At 61.8% G+C, this 21,242-nt stretch overlaps 2 protein-coding genes across 5 annotated transcripts; both read right to left on the reverse strand.

Moving 5' to 3' along the window:
- Positions 1–3,420: 3,420 nt before the first annotated feature.
- Positions 3,421–11,031, reverse strand: SHD (Src homology 2 domain containing transforming protein D). 4 transcript variants are annotated; one of them, XM_090027730.1, is made up of 6 exons: positions 10,416–11,031; positions 7,904–8,033; positions 7,294–7,533; positions 6,967–7,120; positions 6,495–6,614; positions 3,421–4,131 (listed from the first exon to the last, which is right to left on the reverse strand). In XM_090027730.1, the coding sequence occupies exons 1-6, from the start codon at positions 10,680–10,682 to the stop codon at positions 3,945–3,947; spliced, it is 1,098 nt and encodes a 365-aa protein (XP_089883856.1). In that variant the 5' UTR covers positions 10,683–11,031; the 3' UTR covers positions 3,421–3,944. The 4 variants fall into 4 exon arrangements, with proteins under 4 accessions (XP_089883856.1, XP_089883855.1, XP_089883854.1 ...); XM_090027729.1 differs by having other exon boundaries at positions 7,294–7,503; positions 7,904–7,988; positions 10,416–10,825; XM_090027728.1 differs by having other exon boundaries at positions 7,904–7,988; positions 10,416–10,824.
- A 1,645-nt stretch (positions 11,032–12,676) lies between these two features.
- YJU2 (YJU2 splicing factor homolog) lies at positions 12,677–20,732 on the reverse strand. The gene is made up of 8 exons (XM_090027783.1): positions 20,635–20,732; positions 20,343–20,443; positions 19,258–19,402; positions 18,648–18,782; positions 17,756–17,937; positions 17,072–17,192; positions 15,930–16,095; positions 12,677–14,905 (listed from the first exon to the last, which is right to left on the reverse strand). Exons 1-8 carry the CDS (start codon positions 20,656–20,658, stop codon positions 14,787–14,789), a joined length of 993 nt encoding a protein of 330 aa, XP_089883909.1. The 5' UTR covers positions 20,659–20,732; the 3' UTR covers positions 12,677–14,786.
- Positions 20,733–21,242: the final 510 nt, after the last annotated feature.

A 21,242-nucleotide genomic window follows, 5' to 3' on the forward strand; every position in this document is an offset into this window, starting at 1 on the left:
AAGCCTTGCTCTCCGCGCCCCTTCCTCGCTGCCCTTCCCCAGACAGGATCTGCCCCTGCCTCCGTCATATTTCTGTAGTGCACCAGGCAATCCCCCCGCCGTGTCCCCTGTCTCCGAGGTCCTCCCCACACCCCCTTCCAGTCCCTCCGAGGCCCCACAGCACGGGGGGGCCCAGGGAGCACCAGCAGGGCAGAGGGGGACCCAAAGAGCTCCCTTGCACCCTCCAGCCTGTCCCCACCCCAGTATCCCCAGTCCACACCAGCAGCCGCCCCCCTCTGCTCTGCGGGGGGAAGAGGCAGGGTCTCAGGGCAGCCCACTGGAGGCTCTGTCATTGCTCCCCCCTGCGCCAGCCCCCCTCTCCCGGCGCCACCTCATCAGAAATGAGATCAATGTCAGGAGCTGGAGATTTTTAATTCTGCCGCCGGGCTCCCGGCTGACAGCTCTGATTAGAGCAGCTGTTCGTTAGTGTTCCCGTCCTCGGGGGAGGGGGGGTCCTTCTATGCAGGGGAAAGCAGGGGGCAGCAAGGATACTGCGGCAGTCTCCACGTTGGGACGGGGCCTGTGATGGATCTGGGCACCCCCCAGGAGTGGGCACCAGCAACGGGCACCGGCTGGGGTGGGAAGAAGGGGGCTCATCCCAGCCACTGATGGAGCAGGACCCAGATGGACCCCCCTCGCCCAGCAGCCCAGCTGGGAGCAGGCCCCGCAGGGACTCCCATTGCTGTGTCCCCCCGCCTGTCCCGACACCCCCTGCACGAGGCGGGGTGGGGGGGTCTGCTGCCGACCATGCCCCAGCAGCTGGCTCCAAGCATGCAGCTGGACCACAGCCGCTGACTGGGCAGCGCAGCCTGTCTGATCCCTGCGATGCTGCCTATGGGTGTCGGGGGCGAATCACGACACCTGGCTTCTCCTGAGCTCTGCCACTGCATTACCAGCTGCCCTTAGCTGCATCACTTGAATGCAGCATACCTCAGTTTCCCCACTTCCCTCTGGCAAGGCTCTGCAGCCTGTCCTGCCCCAGCCCTGCATCTCACCAGGGAGAGGAGGTTGATATGGGGGTGGAAATCCTCTGGAAGGGAAGGAGGATGGAAACTGAGGGGAGCGCAAGAGCAAAGGGCAGCATCAAGAGGAGCTTCCTGTGCGTGCTGAGCAAGGGCCGGCTAATTGTTACCGACAGATAAACCCTGGAGCCCATCAATAATTCAACCCTGGGAAGTGCCAGTGCGTGTCTGATTAATAATGTATCGGGCTGCAGCCCCCCTCCCCAGCTAAAAATACCCACTGCTCACTCTAATGCCTTCTGACTGCCTTTCAGCTCCCATTAGCCAGCACAGGGCTCCCCCCATGGCGTCAGGGCTGCCCAGGGGCGTCCAGCGAGCGGGGACTGGGGTTGGGTTGCCCTGTGATCACCGTCAGGGCAGGTAGCCGGGGACGGCAGGAGAGGCAGCTTCCAGCCTGGATGGATCAGCTCTGCTGAGCACCCTCACCTGGCACCCTGGGGTCCCAGAGCCACGGCCCTGTGATCCTGATCCCAGAGCCACAGCTGCACAGACAGAGGCACAGCCCCCATGGCCTAGGTCCCATGTGCAAGGCAGACCCATGGCCATGGCCCCCCTCTCTGGCCCAGACTCATCCCTGCCCTGCAGCCCCTGGTCTCGGTGGGGCCCGTCCCCTGACGGGGCAAGGCTGGCAGGACCTAGTCCCAGCCCAGCTCACGTGCAACCCAGCTCTCCGCAGCTGGGTGGAGGAAGCTGCTTCTCTGTGCCCTAGGACCCCAGAGCCCCCCAGGCAGGGCTCTCCTTACCCCCAGTGCCTCCCCCCATCCATTCCCCCCCCCCACCGATCTGCAGGCACCGGCCTCCCCACCCCCACCCTGTCAAGTCACCCCTTTGCCCTTCCCAGCCTCCTGCACAGCGGGAACCGCTGACTCAGCAGCCCCCGGGCCTGGGGAGGGCTCCGTGGCAGGGAATCGATCGCTCCCCCTGGCCCCAACAGCCATGCCTGGTGCTGCTCTGGCCTGCGTCATTCAGCAGGGAGGACGCTGGGGCACAGTCCCCCCCACACCGCATCCAGGCGGTGTGCCATGGAGGAGCTGGGCTGTGTGCCACGGAGGAGCTGGGCTAAGAAACATGTCCAGGGTCATACAAGACATCACTGTCAGAGACCGCATGCCCCGACAAATAGGGCAGAGCCCAGTGCTCAGGCACAGGGGGACACAAGCAGTGCTAAACAGTCTGATCCAGAGACAGACAGAGCGTGCTGCCAAGGGCATCAAAGCCCTGCTCCCCCTCACACCACTCCAAAGCCCCTGAGGCCCTCAACCCCTGCAGGTGGTGCCAGGCTCTGGGGCTGCTCCTGAGAGCCAAGTTCATCCCCTGCTGGGGCTACCAGTGGGGAAACTGAGGCACAGACATGGGACACACGGGGCCACGGGGGGACAGGAGGGAACCTAGGTGTCCCGTCTCCCAAAGCCATTGCTTCGCTTACACACCAGCTCCTCTCACTCCCCAGTATCCCCCCCCGGGGCTGACACCCGTTCCTCCATGATCCCTAGTGCATCACTGGGACCAGCCACTGCCAATGAGCTTGGTGGGGCAGCTCAGGCTGGTGGCACCGGGGCACTGCCAGCTCACGGTCCTGGCCACTTGTGCCAGGCTGGCAGTGCTTGTGCTGGCTGCACCAACCAGAGACGAGGCCTCACCCTGCACCCCGGCATCGCCCCTGGGGATGGGGGCACGGAGGGTGCACCAGGCTGCCTGCGGAGGGAGGCCGCCAGGGCACCGGTGCCATTGTTCTGCGCTGAGCATCCTTCACCTTGAAATGACAGGCGGGCTCCCCCTCGTTTCTATGGAAACAGGTGTCCTCCAGGAGAGGGGCTGGGATGGTGCCAGGACACGGGGACAGAGCCAAGGAGAGACGGACAGGACGGGCGGCAGTGTTGGACACCCAGGAGAAGAGAGGCTGTGGCACGATCGGTCCCCGCCTGCCTGCTCCCCCCAGGCCCCTGCAGGTGTGGGGGGTGCTGGTGAAGGCCCTCGGGGCCTGGCGTGAACGATGCACTCAGCAGGGGCTCAGCCCCCCTCCCATACAAGCCATGTCCCCCCCTCACTGCCAACCCCTCTGCCCTGCACCCCACACCCGCAGGGCCCCCCGCGGCCACCTTCTTGCAGCTCCTGGCTCTCAGCTGTGATGTCCTCCCCCACAAGGCCGCCTGTTCAAATCCAGGGGCTGGGAGCCTGGCAGTGCTGGGCCAAATTCAGACCCCCCCCAAAAAGCTGATAGGGGCTGGGGTGCTGGAATCACCTGTGCAACAGTGCCGGCTCCGGGCCCATGTGGGCTGTGGGAGCTGGCATGTCCTGCTGCTGGGCTCAGGCGAGGCCCCTGGAGGCTCAGGTGGGCAGAGGCAGAGTCACAGATGGGTGCGGGGCTGGCTGGTGTTTAATGGCCAGGGCAAGAAGGGTGCAGCGGTGGGGTGGGGATGACGGGGGCACCAGCACAGAGGACACAAAGTGGGGTGGGGATGGGAGGCAAACCCGTGCACACACAGGGGTGGGGCTGGCTGGCTGGCTGGGGGCAGTTATAGGGTCCCCCAGGCTCTGTGTGTCATTATACTTGAAGCCTTCCCGGGATGGGGGGGAAGAACCATGGGACAGGACATGGGGCCTGTTTGGGAGGGACACCCAGAGCTCCTGAGACCCCAGGATCGGACCCACCTGGTGCAGGACGAAGGAGGAGGCTCTGGTGGGATAAAGTTCTCCCAGGATCAAGCAGATCCCTTCACAGGGGGCACAGCAGTGGGTCCCCTCCCAGGCTGGAGCGGGGGCTGGGGAGGGAGGGACATGACCAGGGTAGAGCTGCGTGGTGGCAGGAGCTGCAGGACCGGGGGTGGAGCCCCTTGGACAGGCCAAGTAGTTGCAGGGAGCAGCAAGCGTCCGGCGCCGGCGTCACAGCGTCTGCACGGAGACGGGGTACAGCAGCGAGAGGTGCTCGGCGCCCCGGACGGGCAGCTCCCGCGTGGTGTAGTGGTGCACGAGCTCGGGCACGCTGGCGAAGGGTGCGCTGTTCTGCCCCAGCACGAAGCGGTTCTCCCGCGTCCGCGTGAACTTCATGTGCATGAAGCCCTGGCTGCTCCTGGGGACAGAGTGAGGCGACGCACCGTGAGCTGGGCGCAGGGGCAGGGGTTGAGCAAAGACGCCCCACCCCAGTGATACAGCTAGGCAAGCAGATCTGCGTGTCCTAGACCCTACACTGCTCATACAGCGCAGGGACTCTTCTAGCTCCTCTAGCTTTTGGCATACAAAGCTTTAACATTTATCCCCACTGAAGACCTTGTCTGGCCTCCCTCGGCAGTGAGATTAGCCCAGAAGAGGGGAAGCGACTGGCTCAGCCATAGGTGTCCTGAGGCTCCCTGCTGGGTTTAATCCCTTCCGTGCTGGGTCTGTCAAGGGGGTGGGACAAGGAGAAACCCTGGTGGAGCTGGGGAGCTCCCTGCCTCTGCCATGGCCAGGCCTGAGTCACTGCACGGGTAGGCATGGCGCTGGCAGGCTGTGAACCCCATGCCAGGCCATGCCCTGCTCGTCTCCAAGCTGTGAGACGCAGCCGGCCCAGCCCCTCCGGGCCTGGGGAGGATGGTTCCAGCAGCCAGCGCTGGAGGAGCAAGGCTGGCTGCTGCCTGTGATCGCCACGTGCCGCTGCGATTAACCTGATGAAATATTCATGCTGGGTGCTTCCGTGTTGCGCGGAGCCGCACCGACAAAGCACCCGCTGGCCCAGCTTTGATGCGGGGCCCTCCGCTAATGAGCAGCAGATGTTCCAGGCGGGGAGGTCACGGGGCTGCGCAGCTGGGGACCAGCACCCGTGTGCAGGGGAGGAGCCGCGCAAAGCTTCTGGGGAAAGGGGGATCCTCTCCTTCTACCCGGGATCTCCGAGCCCTGCACCTCAGTCGTGGCTGAACGACCCACCTGTGGTGCAGGCCGGCCTCAGGCCTCCCATCCCCAGGGCTGACCTCTTGGCCAGGAACTCCTCCCACTGTGGAGAAGGGAACCCAGGAGTCCTGATGCGCCCCTGCCCAGAACTGAGAGCAGAACCCAGGAGTCTGGACACCGGTCCCCAGTGTGGAGCCGCTGGGCTGCAACCTCACCGTGCAGCAGCACCTGGGTGGGTGAGCATGGAGACCCAGGAGCGGGAGCAGTGCATGCACACACACACACACACACATGCACATGCAAACACATGCGTACATGCACACACATGAATCATGGAATCATAGAGAAGCGCGACTGGAAGGGACTGGCAGAGGTCATCTAGTCCAACCCCGTCTGAGACCAGATCAGCCCTCTCCAAACCTATGCACACATGTGCATCTGCACACATACATGTAGGCAGCAGGGGGGACAGTCCCAGGCACTAGAGAGAGGGGGTTTCAGGCCTGGCACCATGAAAGGGACAGGGGCATCTGTTTCCTTGGAGGCACTGTGGGCTCTGACCCCTGGTGTAGTGACCGGGACTCTCCCCTGGGACCCCGCAGCTGACCAGGACCAGTGCTAGCAGGGGCCCTGGACCCGACTAGCCACAGTCAATGATAGGGCTGCTGTTCCCCCTGCAAAGCAGCTGGGACCTGTCCTGGATTTTGCTCTAGTGACACCCCATCTGCCTCCAGCAGGGCCACCTGCCTTGTGTAACGCCCCCACATGAGACCCTTGGCCCCTTGGCAGCCCAGACATCCCTTCTCCCTGCGTGGCCCTAGCACTGGGCATTGCAGCCACGCTGCCGAGCTCTGCCTGTCCAGCCACAGGGCCTGGGAGCGAGACAGGAATGTAGCAAGCCCAGCTCCCCTTCCCCCAACACCCCCCCAGACCCCCGCCCCCTGGCCTCGGGGGCTTTGGCCGCCTTTGAGAGGTGATGCCAGGCTCAGCCACCCGCCTTTGATCTCGCTGAGCTGTGTCAGCTACAGCAGCCCCGGCCTTTATCTCCTCCCAGGCCTGTCAGATAGCAGAGATTAAGCTGCTTTCTCCCTGTCCTGCCCCAGTGCACGCGCACACGCGCGCGTGCACTCCCCCCCACCCCACCCCAATCTCCTGCCCAACCCTCTTCCATCACCTTTCTCTGGCATCAGTGGCAGGTCACTGCACAGAGGGTTTGCTTAAATCAGGCAGCTCTGCCATCCCCAGAGAGAAACCCCGGGAAGTGTTCGGGGGGGGGGGATAGGTTAGAGCAGGGCTGTGGGAATCAGGAGTGGGCAGCTCTGGTCATGAATCTATGCAGTGGGAGCCAGGTGGGGCTTGGGTGGGGGGTAGTGCCCGACCCGGGGGGGAGCTGGACACCCTTTGACTCCTGGACTCCTGAGTTCTGTTCCCAGGTCCCTGCTTTGGTTTCTCCCTAGCTCACACCTTGGCAGGCTGGGGGTAACCACTGAACAAGCCACCTCCCCGTGGGGGAGCACCCAGGGGCGGGCAGGTGCTGTACCTGGCACTGGGGGGGAATGAGCGTCTCACCTGAGGGACAGGGAGTAGTCGCGGTGGCTGGTCTCACTGTTGCGCACCAGGTAGCTGCCTTCCTTGCAGAGTGTGAGCAGGTTCTCAGCGTCCGCCCGGCTGATGGAGCCGTGGTACCACCTGGCCCGGGCGAAAGGGGCACTTCAGTGGCAGAGGACATCCGAGGGAGCCCTGCCACCTCAGGGGCTTCCCTCGAAGCCCCGGCTGCTGGAGGCATAGGATTAGCTGAGGAATCTGGCAGGGGATGGTCAGAGCCTTTGGCTGCAGGGTACGAGCTGGGGGCACCCGGCAGCGGTTAGAAGGACCTGTCTCCCTCATTTTGATCCCATGATTTCCACCCCGATCTCACAACCCCCGGGGGCCTGACTGCCCCAGGCTGGGCACAGCCTCAGGTCCCCCAGGAGGGGGTCTGTCACCGTGGCATCTGGCCCTCACCACCCTCATATGGCTGGGCCAGGCCCCCGGGACTTACGTCTGCTTCTCCAGCGGGAGCGAGGGGTCCACACGCTCAGCCATGGGGGGGCTGCGCTCTGGGCTCTGCGACCGGCTGGGCTTGGCACTGCCTGCCAGGGTCTGGGGTGGGTGCCGGTGCTCCTTGGGCTCCCAGTCGGGGCTCTCAAATTGCACTGTGGGGAGGGCAGCACAGCAGAGCGTTACCCGCTGGGCCAGGGGCAGGGAGAGGCTGGGCGGCCCCTTCCATAGCTCCCAGGTGCCCCCATGGCCCAGTAGCCTCCCACGTCTGGTGGGTTGAGCTCAAGGTCCCATCTCCAGTCCCAGACCTGTCCCCCACTACTCGCACCTGCAAAAGCCCGGGAAATGTGGTCCTTCTTCCACTCCCAGGGCTGGTCGTACTCATCTGCTGGCCGCTCGTCGTCCTGAGGCAGGCGGCTCTCGCGGCCCTTGTCCTTGGCGTCTCGCTCCCGCTCCTCATAGGGGGTGTCATACAGTTGCAGCGCTTTCCGGGACTTCTTCACCCGCTGCCCATCTTGCTCGGCCTTGCACTGGACGTCTGCAAGCCAGGGAGTAGGGGGTGGTGTTCCTGCACAAGAGGATGGGGCAGGGGCAGGGAGAGGGGATGGGGTGTGGTTGTTGTGGTGGGAGGGCAGAGGAGGGGTGCTCCCATGGGAGGGATGGAGGCCAGGCAGGAGGGGCTGGTTCAAAGGGGGCCACTGGCTGCCAGGTGTACCTGTGCCTGGTACAGGTAGACGAGATGCCAGGGGGCTGCAGCCCCTTCCATTAGCCCACCTCTCAGGGGTGGTCTTCCACCCAGGAGCTCTACCCCCGGCCCAGTCACCAGGCCAGGGCTCTCGGTAGGCTAGGGGCAGTGTCGGAGGACCCCTTCCCCCACAATCCTGGGGTGCTGGCAGTGCCAGGCACAATCAGAGCTGGCTGCCCATGGCCGCACTTACCTGCCACTACACGCTGGGCATCATAGGGCTCCATGTAGCCATTGTTCTCGGGCAGCGCCTCGGCCTCCCCATCCCCACGCAGCTCCTGCTGGGCATCAAAGGGGTCTGAGTACTCGCTGTTTCCGGGGCCCTGTGGTGGGAGCAGGCGCTTAGTGCTGAGAGCAGGGTCTGCCTTGACCCACGTGCTCCAAGGCCTGGGCCACCGATGGGAGTCAGCTGCCTCTCGCAAGTCTCCCATCCGAGCACCGACTTGGTCTATCTCTGCTTAGCCTGCAAGGCCTGATGTGCTCACTGCTGGCCTCAAGTCCCCGGAGGAAACCCCTGTAGGACACCGCCACCCCAGCACCCACTGTAAGCCTGGGAGCTGGGGGCTGAAGCCCAGGCCTGAGAGCAGGGCAGCCCCCCCTGGCCCGGGATCCGGGACCCAGAACAGGGGAGTCACCCTCCAGTCAAAATCCAGTGCACGGGGTACCCCACCCCACAGCCCCAGCCTCTGAGCCCTGGCCCCAGACACTGCACAGACCCTGGGCCCCTGAACTCCATGTGCATGTGTAAGTGTGTGTGTGCAAGTCTGTGTGTGAGCGTCTGTGTGTGCATGTGCGAGGGCTCAGAACAAGGCAGAGGGGTGAAGTGCATGCCCCCTTCCCCCTGATCTGTGGCCCTCCCCAGGGGTCCTCCGTGGCTGGGAGCAGCCAACAGGCTGCAGCAACCACAGCCTGTAGCGGGTCTGGCATGCAGGGGGGTGGGGCTGGGGTGGGTAAACACCCCAGAGGTGGCTGCAGTTCAGCATTGTCGGGGAGTAGCCCCTAAGCCGGCCTATGCCCGGCAGCTGCCCTCCAGTGCCCTGAAGGGGGCCAGACCCCACCCAGCGGCGCTGATGGGCTAAACCAGGGGTTCCCAAGCTTTTTAGATCAATGGGCCACCAGCAGGGCAGCTTGCCAGGCAGCCTGCAGGCCACGGGTTAATCAAGAGGGGGAGGGGAGCAGTGCCATCCTCTGACCACTTGCCAGGGCCCTGTGCACCCCCTACCCCCACAGTCTCCCTGGGCACCCATGGGGGCAGGGGAAGGGATCAGCCCTGGACGGCTGGTATTAAAGACCTGGTTCGCTGCCAGCCCAAACTGCGGCTGCTCTGTTGTCACCATAAATTCGCCCCCCCCCGAGCCCAGGCCCCGGCTGGGAATTTACTGCTGGCATTTGAATGACTGGGAGCAGGTGGAGACAGGGAAGTAGGGGGAGGGGGAGCAGCGTCCCTGTCCTGCCCGTGACCTCCACCTTTGCCCTCAGTGCCTCAGTTTCCCCAGGGTCTGGCCTGGCTCACGATGCCAGTGCCAAGGGGGTCTATGGGGTGCAGTGTGACAGATCCCTTGGGGCAGTCGCTCCCCCTACATTTGTCTCTAGCCACAGAGCTGAGCGCAGACATGCTAATGAGGGGCTGGGCTGGATGGCACCCACCTCTGCCCACCTTCCCTGCCAGGAACCCCCCACAGGGACACTGAGGATCCCCCCCCCTTGCTGATGCCCACCTATCCTGCCAGCCGAGGGGTGCTTAACCCATCCTGTGACCCACGCGAAAAAGGGGAAAGTCTCTGATGATCTTCCGAGGTCCCATCCAGCCCTCATGTCTATGAAATCTATGAAAAGCCCCTGCACCGTGGCACGGGGCTACAGGATCCTGCTTACGCTGCAGCCCAGATGCTCACGGAGCCCAGAGCCCCCCAGCACGGGGGCTCTCTGCTTCTTCGGGGACCCCCGCCTCTGCCCCGAAAAGCAGGCAGGCAAGGTTGAGACGGAGCAGGGGTCTCACAGAGGTGGGGAGAGAGGAAGCGACTTGCCCGGTCTCCCAGCGGGGAGTCAGTGGCAGGGCTGGAATTGAAATCGGAGCCCCGGGCTCCCGGCCAGCTCCCCACCACGTCTGTCGAACAGCCCCCCAGCCCGCGCCCTCCCCGCTGCAGGCTCCTTTATTGCAGGCTTCCTGCCAGGAGGTGAAACAGAGTAAAAAGGGGAAAGAGCAGCCAAAATCTTCCCCTTCCCAGGGAGGAGACGGCCCCCTGCTTCCCCCTCCATCAGCCCCTCGGGGCATTTGCCTTTCACCCCCAAGCGCTTTCCTGGCCAGGATCATTTGTCATTTCAGAGGCCTCTGAAATGCAGCCACCTCTGGGGCCCGGGCCCAACTGGCTAGCCGTAACGGGTAGAGCAGCTCCCAGCAAGGCGTGAGAGAGGGGCGCAGCCCCTGAATCAGGACTTCCTCGCCGTCAAATGCTGCCGGGGGCAAGCGGGGGGGAAGCCCGGGCAGAGCCAGTTCGCTCCCTGCCAGCACCCCCGCCCGGCGCCCGGGGCTCGCGGGGGCTGTGCCGGTGCTCCGTCCGGCCGAAGCCCCGCGGCGGCTGCTCGAAGCGGGGCAGCGGGGCCGGCCCCGGGCCGCGGAAGCGGGGCAGCTGTCCGTGCAGGTCTCCCAGCCCGGCCCCGGCGCCGGGAGGCCAGCCCCGCGGGACGCCCCGTCCCGGCCCTACCTGCCCCTCGCCGGCCGCCGCCGCCCGCGCCCGGCCGCCCTCCACGCGGATGAGCCTGTGCTTGGGAGAGGGCAGCTTCGCCGCGCCGGCCGCCCCGCGGGGAGCGCCCCCCGCGCTGCCGCCCTCTTCGTAAGGGTCCTCGAAATCCAGGCTCTTCTGGGCACGATAGGCCTCGAGGATGTCGCTCCCGCTGTAGTCCGGCGTGGGGGGCTGCGGGGGGGGCCTCCTGCTCCCGAAGCTCAGGTAGTCCCTCAGCCACCTGGCCATCGGCGCCGGGCGGCGGCTCAGCGCATCGCGCCGCCGGCGGCGCCCGGGCAGCGGGAGGCTGCGCCGGCCGGCCGGCGGAGGAGCGGCGTCTGGCTCCGCCGCTTTGTCTGGGCGGGAGCAGGCGGGCGGCCGCGGGGGGGCTTCCCGGGGCGCGGGGCCGGCGGGAAAGTTGCGGCCGGAGCGTCCCGCCGCGCTGCTTTGTCCGCGCCGCCCGCGGCGTGCGGCGGCGGCCCCGGCGGGGGCAGCCCTGGCGGGAGGGGGCCCGCAGCCAGCCCCGCGAGCCCCACCGCCCTCCCGGGGCAAGGCGGGGGGGGCGAGCCCGCCGTCCCGCCCTGCAAGCCCCCGGCGTTGGCCGTGACCAGCGCCGCCGGGCCGCACCTCACTGGCTCCCCTCCCAGGGCCGAGGCTGGCCTTGAAGCGGGAGCCTCCGGGGCCCTCCGAAAACGCCTGCCTTGTGTGCCGGGTGGGCACGGCCGGCCCGCGGCTTCTCGGCGCGCTGCCCTGTTTGACGTGCACGGAGCCGGGCGCGACTCCCCCTCTTCCCCCTGCTTTTGAGAACAAAGGTTGCTTTTCGGAGGGTGGGAGCTGCCTTCCTAAAGGGGAGACCCTAAGAGGCCTGTAATTGTCCCGTTTCATGCGCTCTGCCAGAAGGGCTTTTTCCCCCCCGCATCTAGCTGAGCAGTTGTCGACAGATCTCATCAAACAAACACCAGAACAGCGGATAAAGGCCGGGCATCTGAAGGATTCGTATCTGAAGAGGCTGCTAATTACAATGCGTGTGTGGGGAATGATAATTGTTCCCTGAATAGAAGCACCACAGGGGAGATGTGATGCGGCCTTCGCCGCTTTGCTCCCTTTTGATGCCCTGGGCTCGCATTTCCTGTGTCACCCCTGGCACCCGCCCCGCACGCAGCCAAAATAAGCCCTGCTTGTGAAGTCGGCGCAGAAATAGATCCCTGCTCGCTGGGTTTTGAAACGAGGGTTCAGCAGTGAAATCCTGCTCCTGTTAGGGCTGCGCCCTGGGGTGGTGAACACAGGGCTGGAGCCCAAAGCCACCGGGCAGATTAGCACGGGCTGCAAGCGGCTCTGGGTCAGGTCAGAGCCCGGACCTCGGTGTTTAAGCCCTGGAAACAAGCCTCAGGGTATGATCCTGCCACGCTCCGTCCCTGCTACTGCGGAGGGCGGCAGGATCTCCCGTGTGCATCTCAGCACCCAGCAGGGTCGGGCCTTCCACTTGGAAGCGGAGCTGAGATTAGGCCTGAGATTTACCCCCCAACCGGGGTGCGGGCAGATGGAGCTGCTATCGGTACAGCTGGGACTCAGCCCTGTTGGCACGTGGGCTGCTCCATGCCACGGTGCCTGGCTGGAAGCAGGGGAAAGCGCGGGCACACGGAGCAGGAGAGGCAGGCCAGGGGTGCACCGTGCTGGGGGAGTCTGGCGAGGCTGGGCTCTGAGCCGAGACAGGGCTTGGTGCTGCCCACGCGGGGCATTTGCGCCCTGTGGCCCAGGCTTGGGGAGGGGGCTGGCAGCTCGCGTTTGCCAAGAAAGCCAAACTCAGTCCCTGGATGGTGGGATTCCCCCACCAGCTACCCTTGGCACTCCAGCATCCCCTCCTTGTCCCCCACGATCTTTATCACTCAATCCTCCCCAGCGCAGCCCCGCCATCCTGGAGGGGGGCAGCGAGGGGGCTCTCCAGGGGCCAGGGAAGCTGCATCAATCGGATCGCTTTAAGCTGGACAAAGTGCTTGTGAGGTCCCAAGGGGCTGGCGTGGCCAGATCAGATGCAGCCTAGCGGGCTGCTTCATCCCGCTCAGGTTTCTGTAGCACACCAAACCCCCTCCCCACCGGGGCAAGGAGGAAGCAGTCAGATCCACCGGGGCTCATCCCTGGCCCCCCTCCCCACTCCATCATCCCTCCACCCCCACAGCGCCGGCTCCCCCGGGCCAGAAGATGAATTGCCGCTGCGGGTAGTGAAAGGAGATGAAGAAGCAAACGGCGCTGACATGTCCAATTTATTACGGTGGCCCAGCCGCCTCCAACAGGCAGCAACGCGGTCGCGCTGCCAGGATCAGCACCAGGGGGAAGGGTCTGTGACATGGGGCTGAACCCCAAGGAGCTGCTGACCTGCAGGGCTGGGGAGAAGCAGAAGCAAGCTTGCCTGGCTCAGCAGGGACAGGGGGCACTTGAGAGGGTGGAAGAGGGGAGGCCAGGAGAGGGTGATCTCGCCCCCAGGCTCCCGGAGATGGGGAAAGTCACAGGGACATTGGTTCTCGTCCCTGGATCCAGGGCTCTGTGGGTAGTGGGGCTGCTGTGGGGCTGTGAGCCAGAGCTCATCACTGCTGGCACTGGGAGCGCATCACCTTGGCAGCAGCTAGGGCAGAGAGCTGTGCTCTGCAACTGGGTGGGACGGAGACAACACACCAGGCCTCAGCCCTGCCCAGCACATGGGCTTGACCCAGCCACGGGTGCGGGAGTCTCAGGGCATGATCCTGCTCCTTTGCCCCTGCCTGCTAGTCTGCCTTGGGCTAATGCGCCCTGTGGCCATCAGGCACCACAGTCCCTGGACAGCAGAACCAGGCCCTAAATGCCTATTAATCCTACTCCGATTTATCCATTTCCTTGTAGCCCCGAGCTTCCCCAGGGTCAGAGCCAGGATGGCCCCTTCCCCAGATGGGGAAATGGAGGCACAGAGCAACAACGCAGCAGGGCCAAGGTTAGCAGCATTCCCAAGCAGGACGTCTCATCTCTAGACACCTTAGCCACAACCCCTAAGGGGGCTTCTAGACGGGACAGGGACTCAGATACAGGCACAGTGGGGAGATGCTGGAGAGCATCCGCTGCTGGGCAACCTGAGGAAACCTGGGCATGGCCATGACTGCAGAGGGCCAGGGGGCACAAGGGCTGGTGGGGGAGAAGGTGGGTCTGTGTTGCGCTGTGCTGCTGTAGAGCTGCTAGTAGAGGAGATGGGGCTTAAGCGGGGAGGAAGAGAGGGCTCTAAGCTTGGCTTGCTTCATGCTGCAGCAGGGTGGGTGGGGAAGCAGAAGCCACTTCTGCCGCGGACACTCAATCAGCACAGCATGCCCCACACTCCCCCAGCACCAGCTAGACTAGTACCAGCACAGTCATGGAGGACGCTATTAATCACTGGCGCTGAGGGAGGGACGTGGAGGCTTCCCAGCCAGGTGATTTAGTAACTTGCTGCCTCTCCAAGCAAGATGGTCACATCCCAAGCTGGTCACAGAATTCAGGCGTCCCTGCTCCAGCAAGCAATGAGATTTGCACTGAGACAGAGAAGGATGGGGGCAGGGAAAGAAACTCTTTCAGGGCCCTTTATTGCACTGAGAGTGAACTGGGTTAGTCCTTAGGCACCCCATGTGGACAGTGAAGCACCCATGCTGCCTGGTGGTCAGAAGAGGAGCACAGGGAAGGGCAGTCAGTGATGGGCAGAGGCCGGCTATGCTCTCTGGGAACTCCATGGCTGTCACCATTACCACCCAGCTTAGCTGCCAATGCACATGTAACAGATCCCAGCTTCAGCTGGTGGCATCTAGGGCTCAGCCCTGCTGAGGCTTTGCTTCTGCACTCAAGCTGGACAGCTCTGGTTTGTGCAACTCCCTCCCATTGCCCCTGCCCCAAAACCCACAGCAGGAAGCTCACTGTGGAGACGCTGACAAGCAGCAGTTGTCTCCTCTAATGGAGTTGCATCCCCAGGGGGCTGGTTTGCTGGTGTCACCATCACTCACACCGGGCTGACAGGAGCTGGGGTAGGTGGATGGTGATACAGAGATGCCTGGCGGCGATCATGCTCTAGGGCCTGGTTTGAAGGCATGCTGCAACATGACAGCGTATTAGCAAGGCTCTTCCCAGGCAGGGAGAGCTGCTCTGATTACAGATGGTCGGCGGCATGTGCAGATGGCCTGGGACGCTCTCTGCTACAGGAAGCCAACTCTGTGGTCGGCTTTGTTATGCAGAGGGCAGCTAAGTGCTGGCTGGGTGAGGGAAGGTAATCCCAGTCCTGCTGCACCTTCTGACTGTGCCCCTCTCATTGGCTGGGGGAGGGGAGCAAAAGGAGAGCAGGCAGGATCTTAGCAGAGCCACTCTGGGTCAGTCGCTGGGGCTGTCTTCACTATCCGAGTACGCCCCCAGCAAGCTGAGGGAAGAGCCCTGGGCTGCTGGCGCGGGCTGGGTCCCCACAGGCAAGGGCATGCTCCGACTCCCAGCACCTAGGAGCCAAACAGTGGATTTGGTCAGTTGCCTTTCCCCAGTGCTGGACCTCCCCATGGGCTTCCCTGCTGCAGCCTGGGCTGACAGCCATCCCCCAGGCACAGCCCATGCCCAGCACCTGCTGAGATACCAGGCAGCGGGGGCCGGCTGCAAGGCACATTCTTCCCACCCAGTCTGAAGCTCACCCAAGGCTTCCCTGGGAGGTTATTTCCAAGGTTCTCCTGCTGCCCCCTGGCCGTGACAGGAGAGAACAGCAAGATGTCTGGGGTGCCCGGTCTCCTCTTAGGCTCAAAGGAGTCAGTGAATGGTGGAAGGGAGCAGGCAGTCAGGCACAGGGACCTCCAGTAGTTAGGGGTCTCTTCTGCACATGTGCTCAGGAGAAAGGGGCTGATGAGGGTGCAAGGCAGGAGAAACTCCTGCTTCTGGGCCATACGTGAAGCTCAGTGCTTGAATCAGCAGCGATCCTTAGTCTCACGTGGCCCCTCCCACCATTTAGTACCATTCACAAATGAGGAATGGGGCCAGTGTTGTCACCCCTATTAGAATACAGCCCCCTCAGACACTGGACACAGCCAAACATCACATGACAGCTTTGGACAGAGATTAAGCACTCCAGGGAACTATGGGGCCAGGTGGAAATGACAAGACAGCGCTAACCAGGTCCTCTGACATATAGCGCCACCTCCACAAACAGACTCAGGCCAAGAATAGCTCTTGGGACCTTAGCTCTAGATCTGGGGTGCCCTGCTACCCATGGGACTGGCAGACACCAGGGCTCACCACCGCAAGACCAAGGGAACTGTGGTCACGGCAGGGCTTGTACACAGGCTCGTGGACCCACAGCTAACCTGCTAGTGTCTATAGCCCCAACCAGCCAAGACTGATCCAGGCAGCTCAGGAATCACCCACCGCACCTGCTGTGGGGACTCATCAGGCACCTGTAATGGCTGAGAGGCAGGGAGGGGAGACACCATCCCACTCAGACCCTGGCCACCAGCCCCCCAGAGCACTGCCTGCCATTACCTGTGCTTGGCAGTGCTGGCAGCTTCCCCATCCCGTTCGCAACAGCTGAGCCTGGGTTCTGCTTCTTCACCATGACCAGCCCAGCTAGCTGGGGCTTGCTGTTGAGCTTGCCCACACTCTTTTCCCAGTTCTCTGCCCTCAGCTTCTTGCTCTGGGGCTCAGTGTCCTGCAGGAGACAGAACAGATTCATGCTCTCTGTCCCCACAAGCAGCTGCAGCAGGGCTGGGGGGAAAAGGGCTTTGCAAGACAGCACCAGAGAGCAAAGGCTGTTCCAAGCTGGTTGCCTAGAGGTAGCATCTGGGGCCCTTTTCTTTTCATCCATACAACTACCTTCCTCCCTTCTCCCAAGGGCTGCATCCCTACAGCTTGGAGCATTTAAAACGAGCATGGAAGAGACACTAGTCAAAAGGCACAAGCTGGTGGCAGCAGGATGAGCTGCAAGCAGTAAGGCTTTTGTGATCTCCCATTTGCTGGTGGATGGGGTGGTGGATACAACTCACCAGGAACTGGAGGGCTCCAAAGATCAGTGTTGGGATAAGGAACATTTCCCAGCTCAACAAGAAAAAATTCTTTAGCGAGGGTTGCCAAAATGTGGAATAAGCTTCCAAGGGAGGTGGTACCGTCTCCTTCCTTGCAGGTGTTTAAAAGGAGAGACCTGCCAGGGTCCAGCACTCATTCCTGCCCAGGACAGGGGGTCGAACTCGATGATCTAATAGGTCCTTTCCGACCGCAACATTTATGAAACTATGAAACTCCAGCCTGGCCTGGGCAACCTTGAAAGCTCAGACTGGCTCTGTCTGCCGATGGAGAAGGGAGACCAGGCTCAGGCAGTGTTTGCTGGCCTGTGTCATGAAGCAGGTCCCTAGGTTGGGTTTTAATAGGCAGGACAGGAGAAGGGACAACTGTTCTGCTCTTTGCTGTGCTGCTGTTGTATCCCTGTGAGCAAGTCAAGAGAACAGGGCAAAGCCAGAAGGGCAGATCTGCAGCTGCAGCTCACATCCAGCTGGGACAACTCACTGCCTGAACTGAGGACTGAAATACACAGCAAGCACCTGCCTGCCCAGGGACTCAGCACTGTGGACTCCCAGAATCAGCCCCTGGAAGCCAGCTGCATGGGAAGGCCCACCCCTGGGCTCACTTACCTCCTGGAGGAAGTCTGTGGGTTTCGGTTTTGCTGCCGGGTGCGGGGACACCTGGGCAGGTTCCTCGTCTGAGTCAGAATCTTGCAGCAACCGCCGGCTCTGCGCCTCCTCCAACATTGCTCTGCAAAGGGAAGGGGTCAGCCAGGGAGGTGGCAGGGGCTGCCCCATGAGAAGCACCTACACACTGTTCAGGGGCAAGAGCTGGGACAGCAGTTGCCACAGAGCTGATGGGCACAGTCCCTCCGCCACTGCCACAATCCTGCAATCTGACCCATACTTCATCCTCCTCCCCTTTTTTAAAGAGAAGCTCAATGCTGTAGCAACACATGAGACTGACAGCACAGAGGCCTCCTTTCATCTAGTTCCAACAGGGACACAGCTTTAGGAGCTGTTCTCACAGCCCAATTCAACTGGATATCACCCAACTCCAGAGCTGCCACCTCTAAGACAAATTCAACCTCCCAGGTCCAGTCAGCAACACTCACTCCTGGACAGCTCAGGCACCAGCCACGCTGGTTCTCCTCACTGTTCACTCGAGGTGGAAGCATCCCCCAGTATGAGCCCCACTCCATCAGATCTCTACAGTGCTGCCCCCATACACTTCTGGCTGCAAAGGATGAGATGATGGCCAACCCCAGCAGGTGCAATAGGGCAGGCTCCAGAGTGTAGACTCCCACAACTCACTTCAGCTCTTGCTCATCTTCCTCCTTCTCCTGGCGTTTCTGCTCCTCCTCATACTCCTTGTACTGCTTCAACATAGACTCAAAGTCCACATTTGCCTGCCGCTGGTTGAGCTCCTTCAGCTCCTGCAGGTTCTCCAGAACCTCCATCTCCAGCTTGGAGTCCTTGGTGCGGTTCTCCAAGACCTGGCGAGGAAAGCAGGAAGGCCCTTCAAGCACTGAGTGAGCCACATCACCATCTCCCAAGCTCAGATGATAGCAGAAGCATCAAAACACATAGCCCACACACTGGTTCCAGCTCAGAGAGCCATCTCACCAGGCCCATGGGGCTGGAAATTTGGGGGCAAGGTGAATGGGAGCGAGACCCGCTGCCAGATTCACTGCTACAAAGCCCCAGCAGGCATACATGTCAGCAGTAGGAAGGAGCAAGCAATGGATACAGTAACAACTGTGCTGCTGCTTGCCTTATTGCTGCTCAGCTCACTGAGCCCAGATTCAACCTGGGAGGCTCCTGGTGGTCTAGATCCCACCCAGGGACCTGGACAGGTTTGAGACTTCCTGATCTACAAGCAATGCTGACTGCCCCCCACATTGGTTCAGAACAGCTCTCGGAAGGAGCAGCAGGCACATGATACTAAGGCTATGAAGAGCTTAGTTTGCAGGACTTAACTTAAGTGCCTGTCATTCATTCTAAGACAGGACAGAACCTGCTCACAGCAGAGACCATGGTTACTGTCCATCTGTGCCAGCTCCACAGGGCTTCAGAACTTGGACAGCACCTCCTATAGATGAGTATCTGTAAGAGGTCTGGTATTAGCTGCCTTCCCTTGTACAAAATGCTGACAGGAGCTAGGGGCCACCTGGCTTCTGTGGGGGGGGGGGAGGGTGTTCAATACCTTCATGGGATTGTTTAGCTCTTCTTCATCCCGCTCCTTCTGCATTCGCTTCTCTTCCTCCTCCAAAAGTTTCTCCGCTTGGAAGTTGCGTGTGGCCCCATGCTCCATGGTGTAGTCCGTGTTCTCGGGATCTGTCTAAGGAAAGCAGGGAAGGGGGAAAGACAAGGCAACAGCTGGACATGTACCATGTGGTCTGGGAAGATATTGTGCCAGTCACAGCCAACACATTCAGGGCTGACTACAAACAGCCCATCTGCATTTCAAAGTGACACAATCCCTTTGGTGTTGTTTTATTCACACTACCGCTCCAGTAGCTCCTCTTGCCAAAGGAAAGATCACTGACAGCCTAGAAATGCTCACCATCCTGCTAACACAGCTGGGCTACCTTAGTGCCCTGTTCTGATCTTATAAAAATCAGACTGTTAGAAGGGGAACATGCTTCAATCAGCGTAACCCCAAAATCTGATGCTATAACAGCAACATTGATGGGAAACACATCCCCTTCAGGGGCTAGAGCGGAGATCTCCCAACACCCCTGATCTAACCAGTGTACCAGGCTCCCTGACCTAGCAACAAGTCCAGACGAGACACAACGGTCAAGAGGCTTTACCTTGAATGTGATCTCTGCCAGGCACCGGGTGCACTTGATGTAGAAACGGAAGATGGGGAGCCCCAAGTACATCTCATTCTGTACCGTCTCCTTGCGGGCATTAAACTTTTTGCCCTTGTAGATGTACTCCCCACATGTCTTGCACCTGAAGAGGGAGAGAGGAATCCAGCATAATGAAAAAAAAGAACAGGAGCAAGAGCCTAACTAATGTACAGGCAGCCCGAGCCCACTGGCCACCTGGCAATCTCCTTCCCAAGGGCCATTCTAGGAACCCCAAATGCCCACAGCAGAAAAGCAGCAGAGATGTCCTTTCCCATTTGGTTTTGATCAGCACCACTCAGGTGGAATAACACCTACATTCATCTCACTTCCTGCCTTGGGGCCGAGGGGAACCTGCACACTCCACCTGCTTAGGTGCCTTTGTGCCCCGCCTCAGCATCTCAGGTTCCCAAAATCAACACAGAATAAAATTAGTGCCAGCAGACAGGTCGTTACATTATACCCGTTTCTGAGGGGGATGTAAATGTGTGGCAGAAGCATGCAGTCGGTTGAACAACTCACTCAAAATCCCATGGGCAATCTGAGCCTGAGCCAAAACCCTGACTTCAACTCCTGAGTCCCTGTCCCATACGCTACCAGCAGATCCTCCTGCTGCCTGCTGGGTTTCACAAGGGGCTTCCCCAGAATAAAAGCAGCTCAAACAAATGAGCCATAAGATACCACAGAAAGGGAGAGAAAAAGAAAGACTGAGTAACCCTGACACGTATTTAGCGGTGTTGCTCCCTGTCTGATTGACAGACCCCTGGAGATGAGCTGGGAATCTCCCAGCAGCCAGGCCGCGTGGAGAAACGAAGCCGGTTTGCAAAGTCGGGGCTACATCACCCCAGGGCCGGGTCCATGCCTTTCTGACAGCTGCCCCTAGGACGGCTCGCCGGCTGCCACCGCTCTGGGGGACGTCCGCCTCATTTATCGAGAAAGCGACTGAAGTCACGCAAACCTCCCTCGCTAACAAGGCCCTGGCGGCGCCTCCTCCCAGGCACGGAAGCCGAGCCGAGAGGGGCAGGCTCACCCAGCCCCGCTCTTACCGCATGTTGAAGGGCGCCATGAGCCGCACCACATACTGCCGGTCCTTTGGGAGCTTGAGCTTGGGGATCTTCGACGGGTCGAAGTCCGGCGGGTAGTATTTCTGCGGGGACGACGGGAGGCCTCAGCAGGGTCCGCGCCCGTGGGACGGGGCTCCCCCAGGGCCGAACCACCCCCGCGGAGGTCAGAAGTCAAAGGCCCTAACCCCGACCTCTGTCCCAGGGTCCTCCCCCTGCCCTTGCCCCGCTACCGGCCCCGTTCCTGCCCCTCCCCTACTCCAAGCCCCGGACTCACGTTTAAAACCTTCCGCTCCGACATCTTGCCGCCGCTCCGCTCCCTGCCCGGACCTGCGGTACTTCCGGGATCCCGCTCTCGCCCCCTCCTCCCCGCCGCATTGGCTTGGAAAAGGGCGTGGCCTGGAATTCTGGTTTCCTATTGGTTCACGCTGCTGCCCATCACCACCACCCCCGCCTCCCGCGTGCTTCAGGTCAAGCGGTCCGCCCGCACGCCACAGGCTGGCGGAGGAAGGTTCCGACTGCACTTGGTTCCCAGGCTGGGGGGTGCCAGGCTCTCGGGCGAGGAGGGGCCCGGGGCTGCCTCCCCGGGCGTGTAGCAGCCTGCCACGGCCCTCCGTGCGCGCAGCACTGCGGGACCAGCCTCCACTGATCATGCCTTTCCTCATGCCTTGTTCTAACCCAGAGGTGGGCAGTTATTTCAGGCCGCGGGGCTGCTTACTGAGTTTTGGCAAGCCATCGAGGGCCGCATGACAGGCAGCACAGGGCAGATAAATATTAATTCTCTAAATTTTTTGTCCACATCTTTTCTGTAGTGGGGGGCCCAAAACTGGCCACAGGACTCCAGATGTGGTCAGTGCAGAATAGAAGGGAAGAATCACTTCCCTC

Source organism: Crocodylus siamensis, chromosome 14 (genome assembly GCF_052110815.1).
Source record: "Crocodylus siamensis isolate JL-2025a chromosome 14, ASM5211081v1, whole genome shotgun sequence".
NCBI lineage: Eukaryota > Metazoa > Chordata > Crocodylia > Crocodylidae > Crocodylus > Crocodylus siamensis.

Bases quoted from the DNA above. Each gene is read 5' to 3' on its own strand.
- SHD (XM_090027730.1), bottom strand. From the start codon at position 10,682: ATGGCCAGGTGGCTGAGGGACTACCTGAGCTTCGGGAGCAGGAGGCCC. The intron at 7,534-7,903 runs GTAAGTGCGGCC...CCTCTTGTGCAG, and splicing joins TGCCCAGCGTGTAGTGGCAG to GAACACCACCCCCTACTCCC. The intron at 7,121-7,293 runs GTGCGAGTAGTG...CCCTCCCCACAG, and splicing joins CATTTCCCGGGCTTTTGCAG to TGCAATTTGAGAGCCCCGAC.
- YJU2 (XM_090027783.1), bottom strand. From the start codon at position 20,658: ATGTCGGAGCGGAAGGTTTTAAAC. The intron at 17,938-18,647 runs GTATTGAACACC...TTTCCTCGCCAG, and splicing joins AGCTAAACAATCCCATGAAG to GTCTTGGAGAACCGCACCAA. The intron at 16,096-17,071 runs GTAAGTGAGCCC...TGTCTCCTGCAG, and splicing joins CCACAGACTTCCTCCAGGAG to GACACTGAGCCCCAGAGCAA.